We start from the raw sequence: 19,800 nt of genomic DNA on the forward strand, positions 1-19,800 counted from the left end.
TTCATCCTCGCGTACGCACACTCCCCGTCCCTTTCCCCTCATCCACGGAATTCCACTAACACCCCCCCAGACTCGAACACCCCTGCCGCACGCACTTCCACGCCCCCGCGCCATTCAACCCCACCGGCTCACCCAGCGGACACGAGCTAATGGCTTCCACCCTTCTCTACTCCTCAGCCCCCCCGTCCATCTTCTCGAACTTCGATCCCACCTCCACCTCCACCACTACGTCCGGCTCCACGGCCTGGGAAAGCTCCACCCCAATAACCCTAGAGCACCTGCACGCGTTGAGCCAGAGTCTACCGAAAGGCGATTTCGAGATTACGCCGGTGCAGGCTTGGTTCCTGCTGGCTGAGAGGTACGGGGCGCGGAGGCTGGTGGCCGAGGGGGGCGTGGTGGAGGGGTTGAAGAGGGGGTTGGGGGCGTTGGTTAGGTGTTTTGAGTTTGGGGCTGTTATGGAGGAGGGGGCGTTTAGGGAGGTTATTGAGGGGGTTTTGGGGGATGCGGATGGGGATGGGGAAGTGGTTGTGGGTGTGAAGGTTGATGGAGAGACGGAAGGCGGCGCGAGATGGATTTGAGGTATGTTTGGGATGGAGTTAGGCATACCTAAGTCTGGGCATAGCGTGAGGAGGTTTAAAGCGACATTATGTGAAAAAAAGTAATGGATTTTATCTATGTAACCATCTCATCGACCACGCTTTGATAATCGCTAGTCATGTGCCTGTCCAAAAGACAGGAAAAGACCACCCCTGTATTTTTATATGCTTAGACGGAAAAATTCAAGCACCGATGGTCCATTGTAGTAACCAAGCTTGCGCTTCCATGCCTCATACTATTGAGGAATCTGCTCATCATAATGTACGAAAGTCGAGGGCTTGTCAACCTGGCCATTGTTGCGATAAACTCCTGCCATAATTCCCGTTCCATAAGCCGGAAACAACATAGCAGGTCGTCTATCCACCGAGATTTTGCGCAACTCTAGTATGGTCAAAGCATCAAGTCTATCTCCCAAGTCTTCCCAGAAGTTGTTTGAACAAGGCGCGTAAGTATAACGGTGCTGTAATACGCAAGCTGTGAAATCGCCAGCAAGAATGGAGTAGCACGGTCCACCCAGAAGATTGGTGCGGACGTTTTGATCGGGCGCAGTGTTTCTAAGACTGAAACAGGCGTACTCGATAACGTAGTCTGGGGTCGGAGATGTCTCAACACCATCGGTATTCAACGCAATCGTCCAGGTATGAGAATCGCCGACTCTCCGCTGTGTTCTATCTTGCAGGGAGTGTGACGGCTTCTTGTCCTCTTTCCATTGGGTCGCCAGTGTCATCCAGCCTCGCTCGCTGTATTTGACCAACTGAACTTCAAACCAGTCGTCGAGCTCCTGTAACATATATGTCTTGCGCTCCAAGAACGTGCAATCCGGAAACACGGAGTAAGCTTTATTCCAGGTAATGATGTTTACCACAGCAGTTGTGTAAAAGCCTCGGAGAATTGATTGTACGGGTAGGGTTCTAGTCCACACGAGTTGGATTTTGCTCTGCTTCTCTTGGATGCCATCATGGTAGGTGCGTATATATGTCTCAGTCTAATCCCCACGAGTGTTAATGAGCACCCCGCGAGGAAAAGAGCTGGAGATTTTACCGTCACCAGATCATGCATGCAATACTTCTCGTAGTCCACGGCTTGGACGAATTTGTATCTTTCTTCCGTTTCCAAATACTCAATCAATCTTGCTGCATTCTCACTGCACTCGACAAATATATCAAGTCGGATTCCTCCCAGACAACACCATCAAAGAACTGGATTGCAAAGCTTCCGGAAATCAGAGCGTCACAGGATCCCAATACGGAGCGGAACGTTTTCGGGTCCGTGACGAAGCGGCGTAGCTTTTTATTGATGTTCCATCGCTCTGTTAGATGTGCAGATAGGTTGTTGGACCAACGTTTTGTTACTTTCCTGAGGGTGTTGATTTCAACGATTTCCAGGTGAGAGCAAAGATTATTGAATACGGGGTAGTTTTCGAGGAGGTTGACTAGTTGTACTAGATGTTGGGGCTGCGGTAGTGATAGTGCTACTATTCGGGTATCACGAGGCATCTGTTGTGTGTCCATCGCAGACATGGCGCAGACTCACACTGTCTGGTGTGAAGGAGAGAGTGTGTCACCATTGTCGCTGATCGTTTACAGTACTCGTACAAAGCGAGTGAAGAAAGAAGGAGCGACTTTTACAAGTAGAGGCGGCAGCTTTAGTACCGTGCGCCTAAATCTCGACCGAGGATAATTACGCGCTAATTCATATAGATTATCTATAAAACATAAGTCAGTTTTAACAGCCAATGCTTCTTCTTTTAAGCCGAATGATATATTCAACGATGCTTTATAATCTAAAGTCTACCCGTGATATGTCTAGATCAGCTGTTAAGTCCTCGAAGCTGCAGGATGAGAAAACCTTACCGTTCACGATAGACGAATAAGAGATCTCGAAATAATCCCCTCATTACTCTTGATTCCTAGTTGAGTAAAAGATAGACATATCTTACCGTGGCCATGGTTTAAGCTAATCAGTAACAGGCAACTCAAACTCAAATTCAACCTCACCACCAACAACCCCTCCAACAACCCCGCGTTTGATATTAAACCTTCTACGTACTGCAGCCCTACCGTACCTAAACTTAGTACCGGTGTACCTGAGAGCTTCACGGAAAGTTCTCTACTATAAAACTTCAGTCACCTCTTCGTCCTTAAGTCAGATACAAACTTGGTGGACCTATTCACATTACAGAAGCGCGGCCAGGTTCCAGCATCTTGCGAAAGTCCACAAAAGCCCTTCGTATTCACCATTCAAATGGATGCTGGCTTAGCCAATTATTCCTCTCGCTCGCTAACTCTACCCCATCCTATTTTTATCTCGCCTTCTCTTTATGGTCATTTGTACCGCTATAGACAGGGGACATTGCTTCGCCGCATCACTAGGCCAGATTTACCCGAAGTGGCGCAAGAATGAGGTTATTCACACGGTGGCGTGACAGCATTCGAAGTAGACTGCGGGATTCTGTGGACTTCTCTTCCCCAGCGGAAAACGTGCTCCGTGTGAGCGAATAGCGACGACTGATACATGTTTACGTTTTCAGGGTGGTATTGATAGTACATGTAGTAGGCAAGTTCTTACTCAGACGGAGCTTATATGTTCTCTAGGCCGATTGAGCACCAATAAGTACTGCTTACCTGGCCTGGCATAGGTCAGATGTGCGAAGTTCTAAATAAGCTCTATTGCGGCGAAAGGTTCAGGTTACTTACTCCGTGCCTAGGTACGCAAGCTGGGGTTCCTCGTATGCGCTAGCCACTTTCTGTGCTATTACGCCGTACACGAGCAAATACTACCCCGTACTTTCCTCATCACGGTACTCTGACCCCAGCTCTAAAGTCACTAGATTGATTCTCAGAGCTCTCATTATGAGTCATTATCGCGGTAGACAGGCAGGAAACGTTGTTATTCCTGCACCGCATTGTACAGTACACGAGAAACTTTACAACAAGTGATTAATGTGTGAATATCGCTACATCTAGATTTTTGCTAGATCTGGATACTGCCAGATTTGGAAGTTAATCCGAAGGAGATCTGAATTCTGGAAGTTGCAAGGTGGGTTGAACAACGACAGGAGATATTCTGCTACGCCTCATCGTATTTGAAGATTATTATATTGAACACCTGATATATGAAGTTATATGTTCGAATACGAGGTGCTGCATATAGTCTCATACTGTTAATACGCTGCTCAGGTTGCATATATAAGTAAGTTGGAACCCCGTTGAGAATCACATCTATCAGTACAATAACAACACAACACAACAACATTCTATAATTACAACCAACCCAAAACACTCACCAACAATGTCTCCCATCTCAAAATTCCTCCTCTCCCTCCTCGCTCTCACCGCCGCCGCCTCAACCACAGTCGCAGCGCCCCTCAACCCCCGCGATACGCTGTTCACGCTGACCGATATCGTCTTCACCGAGACAGACACTTATTCCGCACCACCCCACATCTCCGGGTACTCCAACAGCGTTTCTTTCACCCTGACGAACACGGCTATTTCCCGTACCACAGCTTGTCATGGTACGTTCAATTTCTTTCCCTTTTTTCTCTCTTAAAGCCCTCCATCTCTACTTCTAGCCCCACGTCCTTGAGATATCCATATCTACTTATACTAATCAATCAACCTTGGCCAAACAGTGACCGTCACCGGTGGCCCAGCCGATATAGTTTTCAACGGCGAGACAGCATACATCTGCGACGGCGGCGTATCCTCCTTCCGTTTCACGGATGATGGAAGCGTGTTTACCGTAAACGACGATACGTAAGTATTGCCCCCGTTCCCCTTCCCTTACCTTCTCAAAACTCCCCATCGCATCATATTTCCGGTCATCATAAACCAGAGAATGAAAAAAAAAGGGGAAAAAAAGGAAAGGGCATCAGTGATACAGTAACTAATTGACATCCGAACAGCGGAGCATCAGGAACCGGCACCGCATCATTCACCACAACGTCCTCCTCGGATATAAACCCAGATTGGACAGCCACTAACGGCGAGGTGTATAAGACGGAGACGACGACCAGTACTGAGGCAGAGTTGGATATCGTTGCTGTTGTATCTTAACTTGATCAAGCAGTGCTTTACATCGATTGAGAACAGATTGAACAGAACAGAACTGAACTGAACTAGACTGGACTGGATTGGATTGAATTGCAACTAAGTAATAGTGTGAGGAAAATGTATGTACGTTGGTCGTATATTGCATGCTTTAATTTATTCTTAGAACCAACCAATTAATGTTTCGCACAATGAAATTCGAGATATAATGCATTCATTAACATGACGATGGAAATGGAACTTAATCAAAAGCTAGAGCCTATAGTAGCGAAAAGGATAGATGCGCGAGCTTAAAATATATACTTATATACGCAAAGAAAACAAAAGAATAATTGAATTAACGATCCATTTCCCTACCTACCTCTATGAAACAAGCCCTCCCTATTCCAAAATCATCGCAACGCAAATGTGGTTGGTGCAAGGATAAGCTATAAACTGGTTTGTTTTGATACTTTGGTCAATGGATTGATGGGCTGGATGCAAGCTTGATTGTCACTTTAAGCTGAGTCGGATAATACGATGGATTGCTTAATGCTCTTGGGAGGTAGAATGGGAGGCGAGTAAGGAATGGTGGAAAGACATAGGATGGAAAAGAGAAGAATAGGAAGGAAACATGTGCTACGCCTGACTAGACAGGAGGCAAACAAAAACGCTTCTGGACTTGACTTGAACGACTTGAAAATCAGTGCCATTGAAAACTCAAACTGGAGAATGACTCTGCGCATGAAGCAGGTTATTCTTGATATGTATATTTGTGCCATTGCACTTTCTATCTAGACGCCAGTCTGGCATCGTGAAGTCTAATTAGCGGTCAATATCTCAGCCGCGCCTCGAGGAGGCAAATCCTCAGTACTCTCGTCGAGTTTTAAGCCTGCCTCTTTCTTCTTCCTAACCTCCTCTTCGTGTGACTTATAACTGGCATACCGCAGCGAACTCAGCACCATGAATGCCATGAAGAGGATTCCCGTGACCGATCGTCTGGTCAGGACCCAGCGGAGACCCTCGACCTCGGATTTACTGTCGCTGTTGAGGCCAACGGTGATTTTGTAATTTAGCTCTTGTATCTAAAGCTTTAGTCAGCATCAGGTCTTGGTGGTAATTAAGGATGGGGATGTGAAAACATACAGCACTCTCCATAGCCCTCTGCTCCGTCCTAACCGCCATCTTCCGATCATCAAACATGCCCTTTAACTCATCCTTAAGCCTTAACACCTCCTGCGTAAGCTTCTGATTTAAAATATCAACCTCATGCTGCAACAGGCTGCGCTCCCTGCGCATCGTCTCCTCATTCGCCTTCCGCGTATTCTGAATCTCCGTCTTCAGCTCCGAGCAAGCGGCCCTGAACAGATACGACTCGTTCTCTACATCGCTCTTGCTGACCAGTCCTTCTTTCGCCACATCGAGATTTGTAGTGAGCAGACCGCGAACGGCTTTCATGGCCGTGATACTCTGGTTGTTTGTAAACCCTCCGCTTTCTACCCGCTGCACTAGTGTGTAGGTATCAAAATGGTGCACGTAAGGCGGGGTTTGTAGGTGTGGCGGCTTCGCGGCATTCCGTTGCTCTGCCGTCTCAGGAGGTGGCATATGCAGCACTGTTTCCAGAGGAGGCGCTGTCTTGTCTTCTGTATTCGCTGCTGCTTGTTGAAGTGGGGTTGACCCTCCTTCTTTTTCACTTCCGGTAGCCTGTACATCCTCGTCACCTGGTAGCCTCAAAGCTGCTTGTGTTTCTTCTGATAACGGCGCTGTGGATGAGGGGTTTTCGGTTTTCGGGGGCTTGGCTTCCTTCTCGGACGCTTCTTGCTTCACATCCTTCGTTTTCTCGCCTTCTTTTGAGTTTTCTTCTGGGGTGAAGACTTTGGTATCTTCTTCAGTTTCATCCTCGTGTAGAAAAGGCTCCACGGCTTTGCCATGTCGTGGTATGAATCTCTGAGCCCTCCTGCTCGGCGTTGCAAATCCTCTGCGTGAATTCGAGCATTGTCGGGGTGGCGTTGGCGTTTGTTGTCTGGTACGTATAGATTTTGTCGCAGGGTCGCCAACTCGAATTGAGCGGAATAGATGAGGATATAGAAAAGTAAGTCGTGTTGTTGACATTGCGCTGATGTTGTTGAAGCTACAGCTGAAAAAAAGCTGGGAAGTCCCGCTTTCGAATCGGTACCTAGGTACGGCCCCTCCTTTTATCAGCTAGCCTATTTGGGAAGTATAGGTGAGCTACTACGTAGACTAAATAGATCGGGGATTATTTTGGTTCATTAAATTCTTGATATCTAGTCTATGCTAAAAGCCCAAATAACAGACCCGTCCTCTTCCAATAATCCTTTGCAGCCTGCTGAATTCTCTTACGAGATGCAGATTCAAGATCCACTTGCTCCTCTAGCTTTCCTCCCAGCTTTTGTAGCTCATCATCCACAGCCACTGGCAGCTCAAAAGAGCTCTGAAGAAGTAGAACATCGAATAGAGACTGTATCAAGACTTCTTTCCGGTGGACTGGGTCAACGACCTCAACACCATTGCTTTCCTCCTTGGCCTCATGGGAATCCGCTTCGCCATCAGTTGTGGCTCCATTGGTCTGGCTTGCAGCCTTTTCTTCTTGATCTTTCAATGCCCTAAACCATGATCTACCAAGCTCTGTTCGCAGGTGCTTTTTCAGAACAGCAACAGCAGTTGGCCTCCATAGGTCATTACCTGCCTTTGCCATAGCTAAGGTTAAGCCGTTAAGCAGCTTGAAAGTCGCAGGTGATGGTTGGACCGGTATTTGGGGGTTGCCTTCCCACAGAGATCTCCCTACAACCTTCTTTCTAGCGAAGCTCTTTGAATATGATTTAATCAACTCTTCCGAAGTCGTAGATGCTAGTCTGTCGTATAGTTGAGGTACCAGTGCAAGACCGAAGGGTTGTAAAGACTTGTTCTTCGGCAGTTCTGTGCGGAAGTCGCGAATAATTCGAAGGATGTAGATAGATACAGAGCCTATTTCTTCACCTTCGTAGGAAGCCAGCATCGAAGCAATTTTCTCATGGAGATCCTTGTACGCTTTCTCCAAGCTGGTATCTAGATGGTCTTGCAGCATATTCGGATCATCTTTGCTCAACAAGGTATTCCTAGATTCCAGAGTAATATCGTCTTCGATATCTTCCAGATCATCATCCCATCTCTGCTTCTTCAGCTGCTCAATAAACGTCATAATCTCATCCACAAGCTGCCGCCATGCCTGGTATCCTTTGAGAGGTCTGGAAATAGCATCGTTCCGGCCGTGTGTCCGAGCGAGAACTTCTTGCTTGAAAAGTGTGGCGCCGTGAGTGAGCTCCATATCTAGCATAGTGGCATCCCAGAGACTCTCTTGCTTGTCTGTGATGCCCCCTCTCCAAGATGCCAATGTACCCTCGACATCCGTAGCGACAAGATGCAGCTTTTTTACTCTGGTCTCGAGAAGCTGAACTAGGCGGTCGTTGATCACTTTCCGTAAACCATCAAGAAGAATCGACGGATCAAAACCTCTAGCCTTCCCTCCATCCTTGATCCAAATCTCAAGAATCCTCGTTCTCAGCGCAACAACAGCTTTAAACTCATTCATCGTCTGCAGCGATTTAGAGAGTCCTTCCAGCAAAACTTCAGAAGCCTTCTTCGCCCAACCTTTCAATGTGTCAACAGCCAATGCGCCCTCAAGATCATCATGCCGAATATATGGAGTAAAAAACAAGATCTCGTCTCCAAACCACCTCTCACAAATATCCAATCTCAAGCCCTCCAACTCCCTAATCGCCTCATCGTTTAATAACGGTTTTGCCTTCAGCCCAGCCAACGCTCCCGAAAGACGTCTCGGTACAAGCGCCTGTACATCAAGCAGCGTCCTTGTATACAACTCCAACGCCCTCACAACCCCAGGCACCTCGTCCTCATCATCCTCAAACGCAAGAGTAAGAGCTTCAGCTCTGATCTGCAAGAAATGCCTCAGCACATCCTTAGCCCCCGAGCTCGTAGCAATCGCATACGCCTTCAACGCACCCAACAAATCCTCCCTATCGCCGCCTCCACTCTTCTGCACAATCTTCTCCACGCCCCTCAACAACCGCCTTCTCAACCCCCCAAGTTTCCTCTTCATCTCCTCCACCTCCCCCTCTCCCCCAACGCTTTTCAAAAGCAGTCTGCCGAGAACCAAGACTTTAGCCGCTAACACCAGATTCAGCGCTTTGTTTTCAGCCGGCGTATTCCTCTTCAACAATCGACTGGCAAGCACACCACACATGCCCAAACACTTCCCCCTCGCCGCCCTCCCCAACTGCATATCCCTCCCCGCACCGCCCTCATCCTGTAACTTCCCCAGGCCGCCAACCATATGCCCCACAACATTCCGCCCGCATCCCTTCCCCACGCGCCCCAGTTTCTCCTCGACCACCTCGATGTCTTCACGCATGCGCAAGATCGTCTCGGCGGTCCCGAGGAGCTCGCGGTAGGATCCGCCGACTAGGGTTCGTAGATGCGAGGACTTTTCGTCGAGGGAGGTTGTTAGGCTGCGGTGGAAGGTGCGGACTTGGGGCAGGGGGTGCGTGAATGCTTCCGAGGGGGTGAGCGTGTGCGTTGGGGAGAGGATGGTAGATGCCATGTTGTGTGGTGGGTGTGGGGATATGAGGTTTGGTGGTATCAGTTACCGAATTAGAAGAGAGGAGGCGCTGCAATTGGGATGTGTTATGAAGGCATGCTTTTTTGGAGAGCGGGGGTGGTAATTGGAGGGACGAGAGGATGGTGAGATGTGGTTTAAAGACTGATAAATTTGGGGCCCGTGCGAGCCTTGCTGGCGAGGCTGATGAATTTTACTTTTGTATTTGTTTTAGACCCATTGTCTGAAGTAAATCAATCACTGATACTCGGGTATGTGTGGCGATAAAGGATGAATTTTGACCCATAATAGTCAAATACGCCAAAGTGGAATATTTTTCGAAATTTAGTCCAAGTCTATTGTTACTACGAAGTGGTAGAGCACTTTTTGGGAATGTTGGGAGACTATCCACTAACAAAACATGTAATCATGATTCATCTTTCAGCCATGGTACTTCGTGATATCAGTTTATTTATTATGTCGTTGCCTCCAATTCCTTAGTTCCCTCCGCTTTCACTTCCCCCTTCTTCGCCTTTACCGCAACATCTAGCGCCTCTCCCAACGCTCTCACAAAAGCCCAACAATCCTCATACGTGTTATATAAAGGAGCTGGCGCTACACGTATCACATTTGGCTTCCTCTCATCCACAACGACACTCCTCTCTTCTAGCTCCTTCATGACCACATCCAGTAAGCCGTCTCGCAATTTCAAACTCAATTGCGCACCGCGTTCCGAGGATTGAACAGGCGTGATGATCTCAAACAGATTCCTATTAAAACTCTCGGATCCGCGAAGAAGTTTCTCAAGATAGGCAGTGATTTTCACACTCTTCTCACGGATCGACTTCATGCCACCAGCCAGAGCAAACACCTCAAGCGAAGCATTCAGCGCCGTGATATCCAAAATCGATGGATTTGAAAGCTGGAACCCTTTCGCGCCAGGTATTGGGCTGAAATGGTTATCCATTGCAAAACGTGTCTCTTTGCTACTACCCCACCATCCTGCTAATCGCCCAGGGAATTCTGCCTGGGCATGCCGTTCGTGGACGAAGAGCCCACCGATGGCACCTGGGCCTGCGTTGATGTATTTGTAGGAACACCAGGCTGCTGCGTCGACATCCCAGTCGTGGAGTTGAAGCAGGACGTTTCCGACTGCGTGGGCGAGATCCCAGATGACGAAGATCCCTAAGGAGCGGGCGTGAGCTGTGATGGTGGGGATATCGAAGAGTTGGCCGGTGTAGAATTGGATTCCTGGGAGGAGGAGGAGTGCTGTGTCGCTAGCGTGCTTGTCTATAACTGAGAGGATGTGGTCTGTGGTCAAAAGTGATGAGGTTTGAGATGGCGGGGATATTTCTATCATTGATACACTCGGATCTAGATTGTGATGTTTTATTTGAGTCTCTACAACAAACTGTTACATTATTAGCTCAGAATGGAACAAGATGGAAAGGGGTCTCACATGATCAGAAGGAAATGCTTTGCTTTCTAAGATGATCTTATGACGACCAGTTATATCCGGTTTGTAAAAGGCACCCATGAGGAGATGCAAGTTGGCAGTCAAGGTCTCCATGACTGCCACCTCTGCAGGCTGAGCACCCACAATAGGAGCCATCATTTCTGATGCCTTGGAGTCCGCATCTAACCATGTCGGCAATGGGGACCCGGTGAGAGGTTTGAAGTGTCCAAACACGCCCTGAGAAGACCACGTTGCAAAATGCTGTTGGAGACGTGTCGATACCAATCGCGGTGGCAAGCCTAGGGAATTCCCGCAAAGGTAGACGGAGGCATCATAAGATGGGTCATGAGATTCTGAGATTATTTAATACGTCATGAGGACATGTAAGCAAGAGATAGTTATACCTGCTTCCGTCAAGCTTTTCGCTTTGAGCTGAGCTTTGGACGGAATGAGGAACTCTTGCCGGATCCTGGAAAGGGGGTCCTGAGTGTCTAGTGTAACGGCACGTTCTCTGCTACCCACGTGTTGACTTTCATCGTCCATGGCCCTACTCCGTAAATGACAATGTGTCAAAAGAGGCAGCTGTTTGGTTTCTCTTTGGTAAGATGCCCTTGTCGTAGCGGTGAAGAAGTGATTAATTCTGGACGGGAATTGCGTTTCTAGCCAAAGTAGAAGGCGTAATACGTGTTTGGGACGAATCTCTGGGTCGCCTGCTCAAATCCGGGGTAGCTAGATGCCCATCTTCCCGTTCTCCAGACTTTCGGAAGCGGATGAGGGGTTATAGTGCATGGAACGATGTGTAATGAGAAATGCAGTGCTGTGTCATGCGATGGTGCAAATGGTGAGGAAATTTCGAATTTCAGCTTCTGGGCCGTGATGATGAGCTTTCATCTGAAGGTGTGCGGGAGTCGGTGATGGTTTTGATTACCCCTTCAAAACCTCATCTGGCATAGCATGAGGGGTACCTTAGTCATAGCCTTCCAGGGCAATCAAATGCCACCATCACATGACGCTTATCTGCAGTGCCACAGTACCAGCGCAGCAGGGTTTACTGTTACACCTTAAAATAGAACAGAGGTTTAGTCCCAAAAGGGTATGATCCTATCCAGGGAAGAAGAATACTCTGACACAGCTAGTACTTTTCTGGAATAGCTTCCCACCGGCTTTCATCTAATCGAGGGGATGAGCCTGGAATAGCCGGTGCCACCGTTGAATTATGCCCTCATAGGGCCCTGACACGAAGCATCACCAGCTAAGGTATAAAATAAAATAACGCGAGGATTATAGTTGCGTCAACCCAACAAACTATGGCGGGCACGCCGGCCAACTTAATTGAAGAGATTTCCCATTGATTCTATATTAAAGAGTCCCGTCCATTCTTGTTTGTTTGATACAAGTATACGAGTCTCAATTGCATTTCTTCCCCCTTTCCTTATCTCTCGACACTACAATACGTACCTTACCGTACTCGTACTCTCGTACTCCGTACCCCTGTGCACCAGCCTGACCGCGCCGCTCCTGTCAGTTGGGAGACGAGTCTCAAGTCCCAACGGCCCTGTCCCCCAAGCCTACCCTACTTATACCTAGTTGCTGATCTTGTGCCGCAAGATCTGTACGTAGTAGTATCACCAGCCCGCAGGCAGGTACCCGGATCGTCTATAACTGCTGCACAACACCAACTTTTTCCCAATTGACTTGTAAAGACGATTGTTTGACAGGAACCGGCAGCATCTGGCAGCACATACGGTCACGCTTACAGAGCAGGAACAATCTTCCGGTGTAGCACAGTCCTCCGTAAGTTTCCCTGGTGCATCTCCCGTCATTCCACCAAGATTGCTTATCGCTCCTATCAGATATCTAGAGCAAGGACCAACGCTCACCGTCTCCAGGACCAACGATCCTGGCTGGGCAGAGACCTCGTGTCAGTCCGTTATCCGCGAGATAGTATAGGGTAGCATTGAATACCGCCTTGTGTTCAATTGACGTTGTCTGTTGCCCGAATCCGATACGCCCACCGACGCCCATCGCTCATGGTTGCCGAGATAGTAGCAAAAGCAACATAGGCTAGACTTACCGGTGAGTACTGTACTTTTATCTTGGATCCTGTAGTGTGATAGATAGCATTGTGGGAGTCATGGTCATGCTCCTGGCATGAGGCCGGACCTCTTAAGCAAGCACGGATTCCCTGATTTCCCCAGTCTTTGTTCCTGCTTCTTTACTTCTTTGCTCCTGCCAGAAACCATTCACCTTTCTCTCTACCTTCTTTCTTTCTACCTACCTTCTTACATACCAGTCTTTGTCACAAGCATTCCATTATCCATGGTTACAGCCAAAATGTTAACCCTAAACACCGCTGACCTCCTGGGCTCTCCCAAACAGTTTCCCGAATACCACGAACCCGGAATCTTTGTACCCCCATCGCCCACCCAATTCCCTGAATACTGCGAACCTCCTGAGTTTGTAGCATCAACTTTCCAGTCCCCCCAATACTGCGAGCCAGAACCCCTCGACATCATGGCGAATCTCGAAGACGACGTCTCACCTGCCACTCCCACGGATCCTACCACGAATCCTACCAACAAATTGATCGAGCAGGTCGTGAGGACACCTGGTCGGCAACCATCCCCGCAGCCAACACATTTCAGTATACCCTATAGGAACGGCAATGGCAACGGCAATGGCAATCCTCATAGGATCTTACGCTCTGGTACCGTGGGGTATATTGCTCCTGAATTCAAGGGCAAGAAGGACCAAATGCTACAGGGTTTGTCTTCTATTATGGAGGTTATGGTGTAAATCTAATTTAAATGCAGTCAAGACAAAAATTGAGCAAGAGGGGTGGATACCAACCACTGTCGTTGACCAGCAAATAGCTTGGTTCTACCATGAACTTGGTATCGATGATGTCTACTTTCAACTCGAGAATGTTGATGCTATCGCGTCGCATATCACATCACTCTATGCTGCCAAGATTGCGGCATTTGCACGAGCTGATAAGAGACAAGAAATCAGATTGGATATGGAAGCATCGGATCACGCCATCTACATTGACACGAGTGAGCCTGGTGTCAGCAAAATTGATGGGCCGCGTTACGAACACAGACTCGAGTCAAAGTACCTCGATGCGTCTGGTGGAAAGTCCATTTACCGAGTGGAGACTTTCCGGTCTCCAAGCAACTTGGCCGGAGCTTCCCCGTCAAAGTCAACAATGCGTTGTTACTTTGTGTACCAATGCCAATTTGTGGACCCAAATCCTTCCCCGCAGGAGACGCGCCTTGAAGTGATTGGCGACCGCATGTTTCTCGCCAAGGCGACCAAGAACACCAAACAGCTGTACCAAGAGATCATTGAACTTGCGGTCCAGAGAACCGGCCCCGTGATTGAGACTTTTAATGTCGAAGGTTCAAAAGAGATCCGACTCGTGGTGGCCTTCCGCCGACGAACTGCATTGGGCATGTTTAGTGCGTTGTCTGACCTATACCATTACTACGGTAAGATATCTCTGCGGCCTGCTGTACTTTTGAAATGCCAAGACTAACAGCAATTCAGGAGTGACGAGCTCAAGAAAATATGTTGAACAATTCTCCAATGGCATCACTGTCATCTGTCTTTATCTTAAGCAGGCCGCGAACTTAGACACTAGCAAATTCCCTCCCCTAGCCCAGTCCAAGCATCAACTCACCAAGGAAATATCTTTGTTGTACTGCATTCCCCAGAACAAGTTCCAGGCTTTGTTTGCTAGTGGACGCTTGAGCTTGCAGGAGACAATTTATGGACATTCCGTTTGTGTTTTCGTTCAGCATTTCCTCAATCGCTTAGGTTTGTAAACTTCTGCATTGATCCGAAGCTCTCTCTAACATCCCATAGGCTCTGAATACTCTTCGCTCGTCTCTGCATTAGACTCAAACAACAGCGGACACGCAGAAATTCTTTCGAGGATCAAGCGCCGATTGAGAGCTGAGACGTTTACAGCCAGCTATATCGCTGAGATCATCAACTCTCGTCCCGATCTCATTCGATCACTTTATGCATCATTTGCCAGCACTCATCTTGCGATAGGACTGGACTCTGATGAAGAGCTTGTCGCACCAACTCCTTCAAAGGAGGTCTTATCCGACGTCCAGTTACAAGACCTGATCACAAAATCGATCATCGACGAAAATGAGCGTTTGGTTATGCAATCTTTTCGCATTTTCAACAACTCTGTCCTCAAAACCAACTTCTACACACCAACAAAGATTGCTCTCAGTTTCCGTCTTGACCCCTCATTCCTTCCGGCACTTGAATATCCTCAGACGTTATATGGTATGTTTATGGTAATCAGCTCAGAGTCGCGAGGTTTCCATCTTCGTTTCCGTGATATTGCCAGAGGCGGTATTCGAATTGTCAAATCACGAAATCGGGAGGCTTATTCCATTAATGCACGATCAATGTTTGATGAAAATTATGGACTTGCCAATACGCAACAGCGCAAGAACAAAGATATTCCGGAGGGAGGTTCCAAGGGCGTCGTCCTTCTTGATGCACAGCATCAAGACAAGGGTAGCGTGGCGTTTGAGAAGTACATTGACAGTATCATGGATCTCCTCCTACCGCCCGCTTCACCCGGTATCAAAAACCCAATCGTGGATCTTTATGGCAAGCAAGAAATTCTGTTCATGGGACCGGACGAGAACACTGCCGACCTTGTTGACTGGGCTACTGAGCACGCTCGGAAGCGGTCTGCTCCATGGTGGAAATCGTTCTTCACTGGCAAATCCCCTAAATTAGGTGGTATTCCTCACGATGCATATGGTATGACTACTCTATCAGTCCGAGAATATATCGAGGGCATCTATCGCAAGAAGGAGCTGGATCCCCGCAAGATTCGCAAAATGCAAACGGGTGGTCCCGATGGAGATTTGGGAAGCAATGAAATCTTGCTCAGCAACGAAACTTATACCTCCCTCGTTGACGGTTCTGGTGTACTGGCCGATCCAAATGGTCTTAACCATGCGGAATTGATCCGTCTTGCGAAAAAGCGCGCCATGATTTCGGAGTTCGACATCAAGCTTCTCTCAAAAGATGGGTACCGTGTCTTGTGCGAAGATGTCAATGTCAAACTTTCTACCGGAGAAGTCATTCCTAATGGCACAACCTTCCGCAACACCTTCCATCTCCGCAACAACGGATTCACAGACACGTTCATTCCATGTGGTGGACGACCAGAATCTATCGATTTATCCACTGTTGGCAAACTCATTAAGAATGGCAAATCGATCATTCCGTATATCGTCGAAGGAGCCAACCTCTTTATCACCCAAGATGCCAAACTTCGCCTTGAAGCTGCCGGATGTATTCTTTACAAGGATGCCAGTGCGAATAAGGGTGGAGTTACATCCTCATCGCTTGAGGTCCTGGCTAGTTTGAGCTTTGACGACAACGGATTTATTGAGAACATGTGTGTTGGCAGCAATGGCCAAACCCCCGAGTTCTACAAAGCATACGTCAAGTCCGTCCAAGAGGTCATCAAGCTGAACGCTCGTCTGGAATTCGAGGCTATCTGGAGAGAGCACAAGGCGACTAAGATTGCCCGCAGCACCCTTAGTGACACACTCAGTATCGCCATCACCAAGCTTGACGAAGAGTTGCAAAATACAGCTCTTTGGCACGACGAGAAACTCCGCCGATCGGTTTTGAAAGATGCGCTTCCTCAATTGTTGTTGGAGAAGATTGGTCTGGATTTGATTATTGAGAGGGTACCAGAAAACTACCTCCGTGCTATCTTTGGTAGTTATCTCGCCAGTCGTTTCGTATATGAATTCGGACCTTCGCCAAGCCAGTTTGCGTTCTTTGACTTGTAAGTTTTCCTCTCTTCCTTTCCAAGTGACCTTTCGCTAATAATTCATCTAGCATGTCGAAACGAATGGAAAAGATGCAATAGATGGTATTGGATGGATGGAGTACATTTTGCTTTACTTTGGGGTGGCTTTTTTGGGAAACAAGCGCTTTTTAGTGCATAGTTGGCGTTGATATCAAGAATGGCTTATTGATTTTGAAACGGAACGATAGATAAAAGTCATCCACAGTACACGTCTTGGAGATGTGGCTTGGTTTGCATGGATCGCTGGTTCATAGAGACTTTATTTCACAATAAATGATGGGAATCTCTGCATATCTGGATAATGTCGTTGGAAGTGAGACATTGGTATGATTGTACGTGAGACATTTATGTAATAGGATCTTGGTCTCGGGTGTCGGGTACGGGAACCCTCGGGTTGCACCTGGATTGATTCATCACGAGAAGCCATCCTGCAGGTTCTTTAGTCTTCATTAAAACTTACTAATAATAGAGCGCTATACTGTTGAATTTGGAGGCGTGGCGTTCCATAGCTTTAATAGCATGTGTTAGTTCCTTATCTTGTAAAACAATCAATCATCTTTTTGACAAATAGGACATTCTAGTTAAATTCCGTGAAATCACAAGAGCTAGCAGGACAGGATAGGATAGGATAGGATAGGATAGGATAGGATAAAGGAGGTGAGGTATAGTAGGATGGGATAGGGATAAAAGTTTAGCGAGACGAGACGCAAATACTCGTATCGTACTGTAGATGCCCCGGACCCGGATCTTGGCAGGGTGTGGGGGACCGACCCGACGTTTCCCCGCTCTAACTTCACCTCACCTCGAGCGAGCAGGGGCTTCTTTCTATAATTACCTAGGTACGGATATTGGTGGTCACGTTGTATCTGTTGACCTGACTTCTCTTTCCTTTGGTACAGACAGACATACGGACAGGATCCTGAAAATGCATCTCGCAAACCTCATCTTTTCGTTTCTATCTTTATGCTTCTCTCTGGTGGTCGATGCACGTTATGTTATGTATTTAACTGGGTATTTATCCCCCTCTTTTGAATGTTATGTTAAAGAGTTTACTGATTTGATTAATTGCTTATTTTGCTTATGTTTTGATTGATTGGTTGATTGGTTGATTTATTAATTGGTTGATTACAGACAACATCAAACAATCCCATCACCAGACTTGGTCGAGGAAATCACACATGTGGCTATTGCGTTTATGCCGTCGTCGTTTTTCAACCGAGGGCCAGACCAGAAGGATACGGGATTCCCCCTCTGGACTAGTGTGGATGAGGTGAGGAGGAAGTTTAGGGAGGGCACGAAGGTTATGGTTGCGATTGGCGGGTGGGGGGATACGGTGGGGTTCGAGGAGGCGGCGACGAGCGAGGAGGGGAGGGTGAGGTGGGCGGAGAATGTGAGGGTGATGGTTGAGGAGAGTGGTGCGGATGGTATGTCATGTTGTGTTTTGCGCTTGTCCATTCCTCTGTTTGTTCGGAAGTCATCCTTGGGGAAAGAAAGACTTGGATAACTACGTTAGGTATGTAGATAGCTGACGATGAAGAAATAGGCGTAGACATAGACTGGGAATACCCAGGGTATGTTCCCCCCCCTTTTTACCTTATCCACCCCCATCAAACTAACATCCCATCCCACGCAGCGGCAACGGCGAAGACTACAAACACATCCCCAACTCCTCGCGCGCCTGGGAAATCGACGCCTACCCTCTCCTCCTCTCAGCACTCAGAGCATCCCTCGGTCCCCACATCCTCATCTCAGCAGCCGTGCCGGGCCTCCCTCGCGACATGCTAGCCTTTACTTCCACCACCGTCCCGCTCATCGACGCCTCGCTTGATTTCTGGAACATCATGACCTACGACCTCATGAACCGGCGCGACAACGTCACGAAACACCATACGGGCATCGCCGCTTCGCTGGTGGGCATAGATGCGTATCTAGCTCGGGGCGTGCCGGCCCCAAAAGCGAACTTGGGGTTTGCGTTTTACGTCAAGTGGTTCCGGACGCGTGATTGTGGGACAGAGGAGGTGGGGTGCGAGACGGTGCTGCTTGAGGATCCGGAGACGGGTGCGGATCTGGGGGGTGCAGGGGCGTTTAGCTGGGATGATGAAGTTCCGGGGGACGTGGAGGATTCTTTTACCAGGGCATTGAAGGAGGGACGGTGGGATGAAGAGGGAGGAGGCTGGTATTATTGGGATGCGGGGGAGCGGTTGTGGTGGACGTGGGATACGGAGGGTGTGATTGGGAAGAAAGTTCCGGGGGTGCTGAGGGAGAAGAACTTGGGTGGTGTTTTTGCGTGGGGACTGGGCGAGGATGGGCCGAGGTGGGAGAGGTTGCAGGCGCTGACTAGGGGGTATAGAGAGTTGAAAGATGGGAATGGGAACGGGGATGGAAGGACGAAGGATGAGTTATGATTGTTGGTTCTCAATGATACCCTATCACAGAGAACAACGCCTCTCAGATACAAGAAACCCCAGCGAACGTGATCAACAGCGACGAAATGCTTGCTAGTAGTTCCACAAGCACATCTCCTCTATACTTCCCAGCTTCGGATAAGACATCCCTTCCCGAGAACGGAGAGGGCCCGTTTCGAGACCCGTGAGAAATTGTGGGTTGTTGGGCGGTTCTGGGGTTTTGATATTTTCTTTTCTACATTTTTACATTTTTGCCTCTTTTGTTTCTAGACAAATGGTTTTTTTGGGGGCGGTAAGCAAAAGAGAGTTGTACTGCTAGCAGTATGCTTATTTTGTTTTTGTTTTTGAGATATGGGGAATTAGATGTTGGGAAATGAATAGGTGATTGATGAAGTTGGGTATTTAAAAGGGTTTACACTTGATCTATCAAGGTATGGTATACAAATCCACATACTATAACAGGATATATGTTTGCAGATGGAGTTCTATTATGGTCGTCAAGGCTTGAGAAGATGATGAATATTATGTTGATAAGTACTTCACTGCAACTTCTGGGTTACGCTTCGCTTTCATTTTTATAAAAGTAGGTTTGGTGAATTATAATTTGACAGCAGTGGGGTTGTTGACTGCAGTGAAAGGATTGACAGCACGGTGTGATAATGAGCGTGTATTTTCATTCTGCTAGACCTCCTCCAGGGATAGCATGTAAGTTGATCGCGCCGCGTTTCTAATGTTGACATTCTAGCCACTTCCGAGCACCCGTCTTGGTACTTATTCTCCTGGTACGCTACTTCGGTGGTGATGAATGCTATATGTTTAGTCACCTGTCAATATAT

At 47.9% G+C, this 19,800-nt stretch overlaps 3 protein-coding genes across 3 annotated transcripts; 1 reads left to right on the top strand and 2 right to left on the bottom strand.

Moving 5' to 3' along the window:
• Positions 1 to 5,449: 5,449 nt before the first annotated feature.
• pi071 (Uncharacterized protein) lies at positions 5,450 to 9,246 on the bottom strand (the record flags this gene model as incomplete). The annotated part of the gene is made up of 3 exons (XM_031147330.1): positions 5,450 to 5,713; positions 5,775 to 6,820; positions 6,945 to 9,246. 3 exons carry the CDS (start codon positions 9,244 to 9,246, stop codon positions 5,450 to 5,452), a joined length of 3,612 nt encoding a protein of 1,203 aa, XP_031007412.1.
• Positions 9,247 to 9,715: 469 nt separating this feature from the next.
• kyn-2 (Kynureninase) lies at positions 9,716 to 11,335 on the bottom strand (the record flags this gene model as incomplete). The annotated part of the gene is made up of 3 exons (XM_031147331.1): positions 9,716 to 10,651; positions 10,700 to 11,049; positions 11,101 to 11,335. Coding segments are annotated over 3 exons (1,521 nt in total), but the record flags the coding sequence as incomplete, so codon positions are not given.
• A 1,695-nt stretch (positions 11,336 to 13,030) lies between these two features.
• On the top strand, positions 13,031 to 18,964 carry gdh-1 (NAD-specific glutamate dehydrogenase; the record flags this gene model as incomplete). Its single annotated transcript, XM_031147332.1, has 7 exons — positions 13,031 to 13,460; positions 13,510 to 14,187; positions 14,246 to 14,515; positions 14,564 to 16,535; positions 17,691 to 17,983; positions 18,103 to 18,130; positions 18,193 to 18,964. 7 exons carry the CDS (start codon positions 13,031 to 13,033, stop codon positions 18,962 to 18,964), a joined length of 4,443 nt encoding a protein of 1,480 aa, XP_031007410.1.
• Between the last annotated feature and the right edge of the window lie 836 nt (positions 18,965 to 19,800).

Source organism: Lachnellula hyalina (assembly GCF_007821495.1).
Source record: "Lachnellula hyalina strain CBS 185.66 chromosome Unknown contig00028, whole genome shotgun sequence".
NCBI lineage: Eukaryota > Fungi > Ascomycota > Leotiomycetes > Helotiales > Lachnaceae > Lachnellula > Lachnellula hyalina.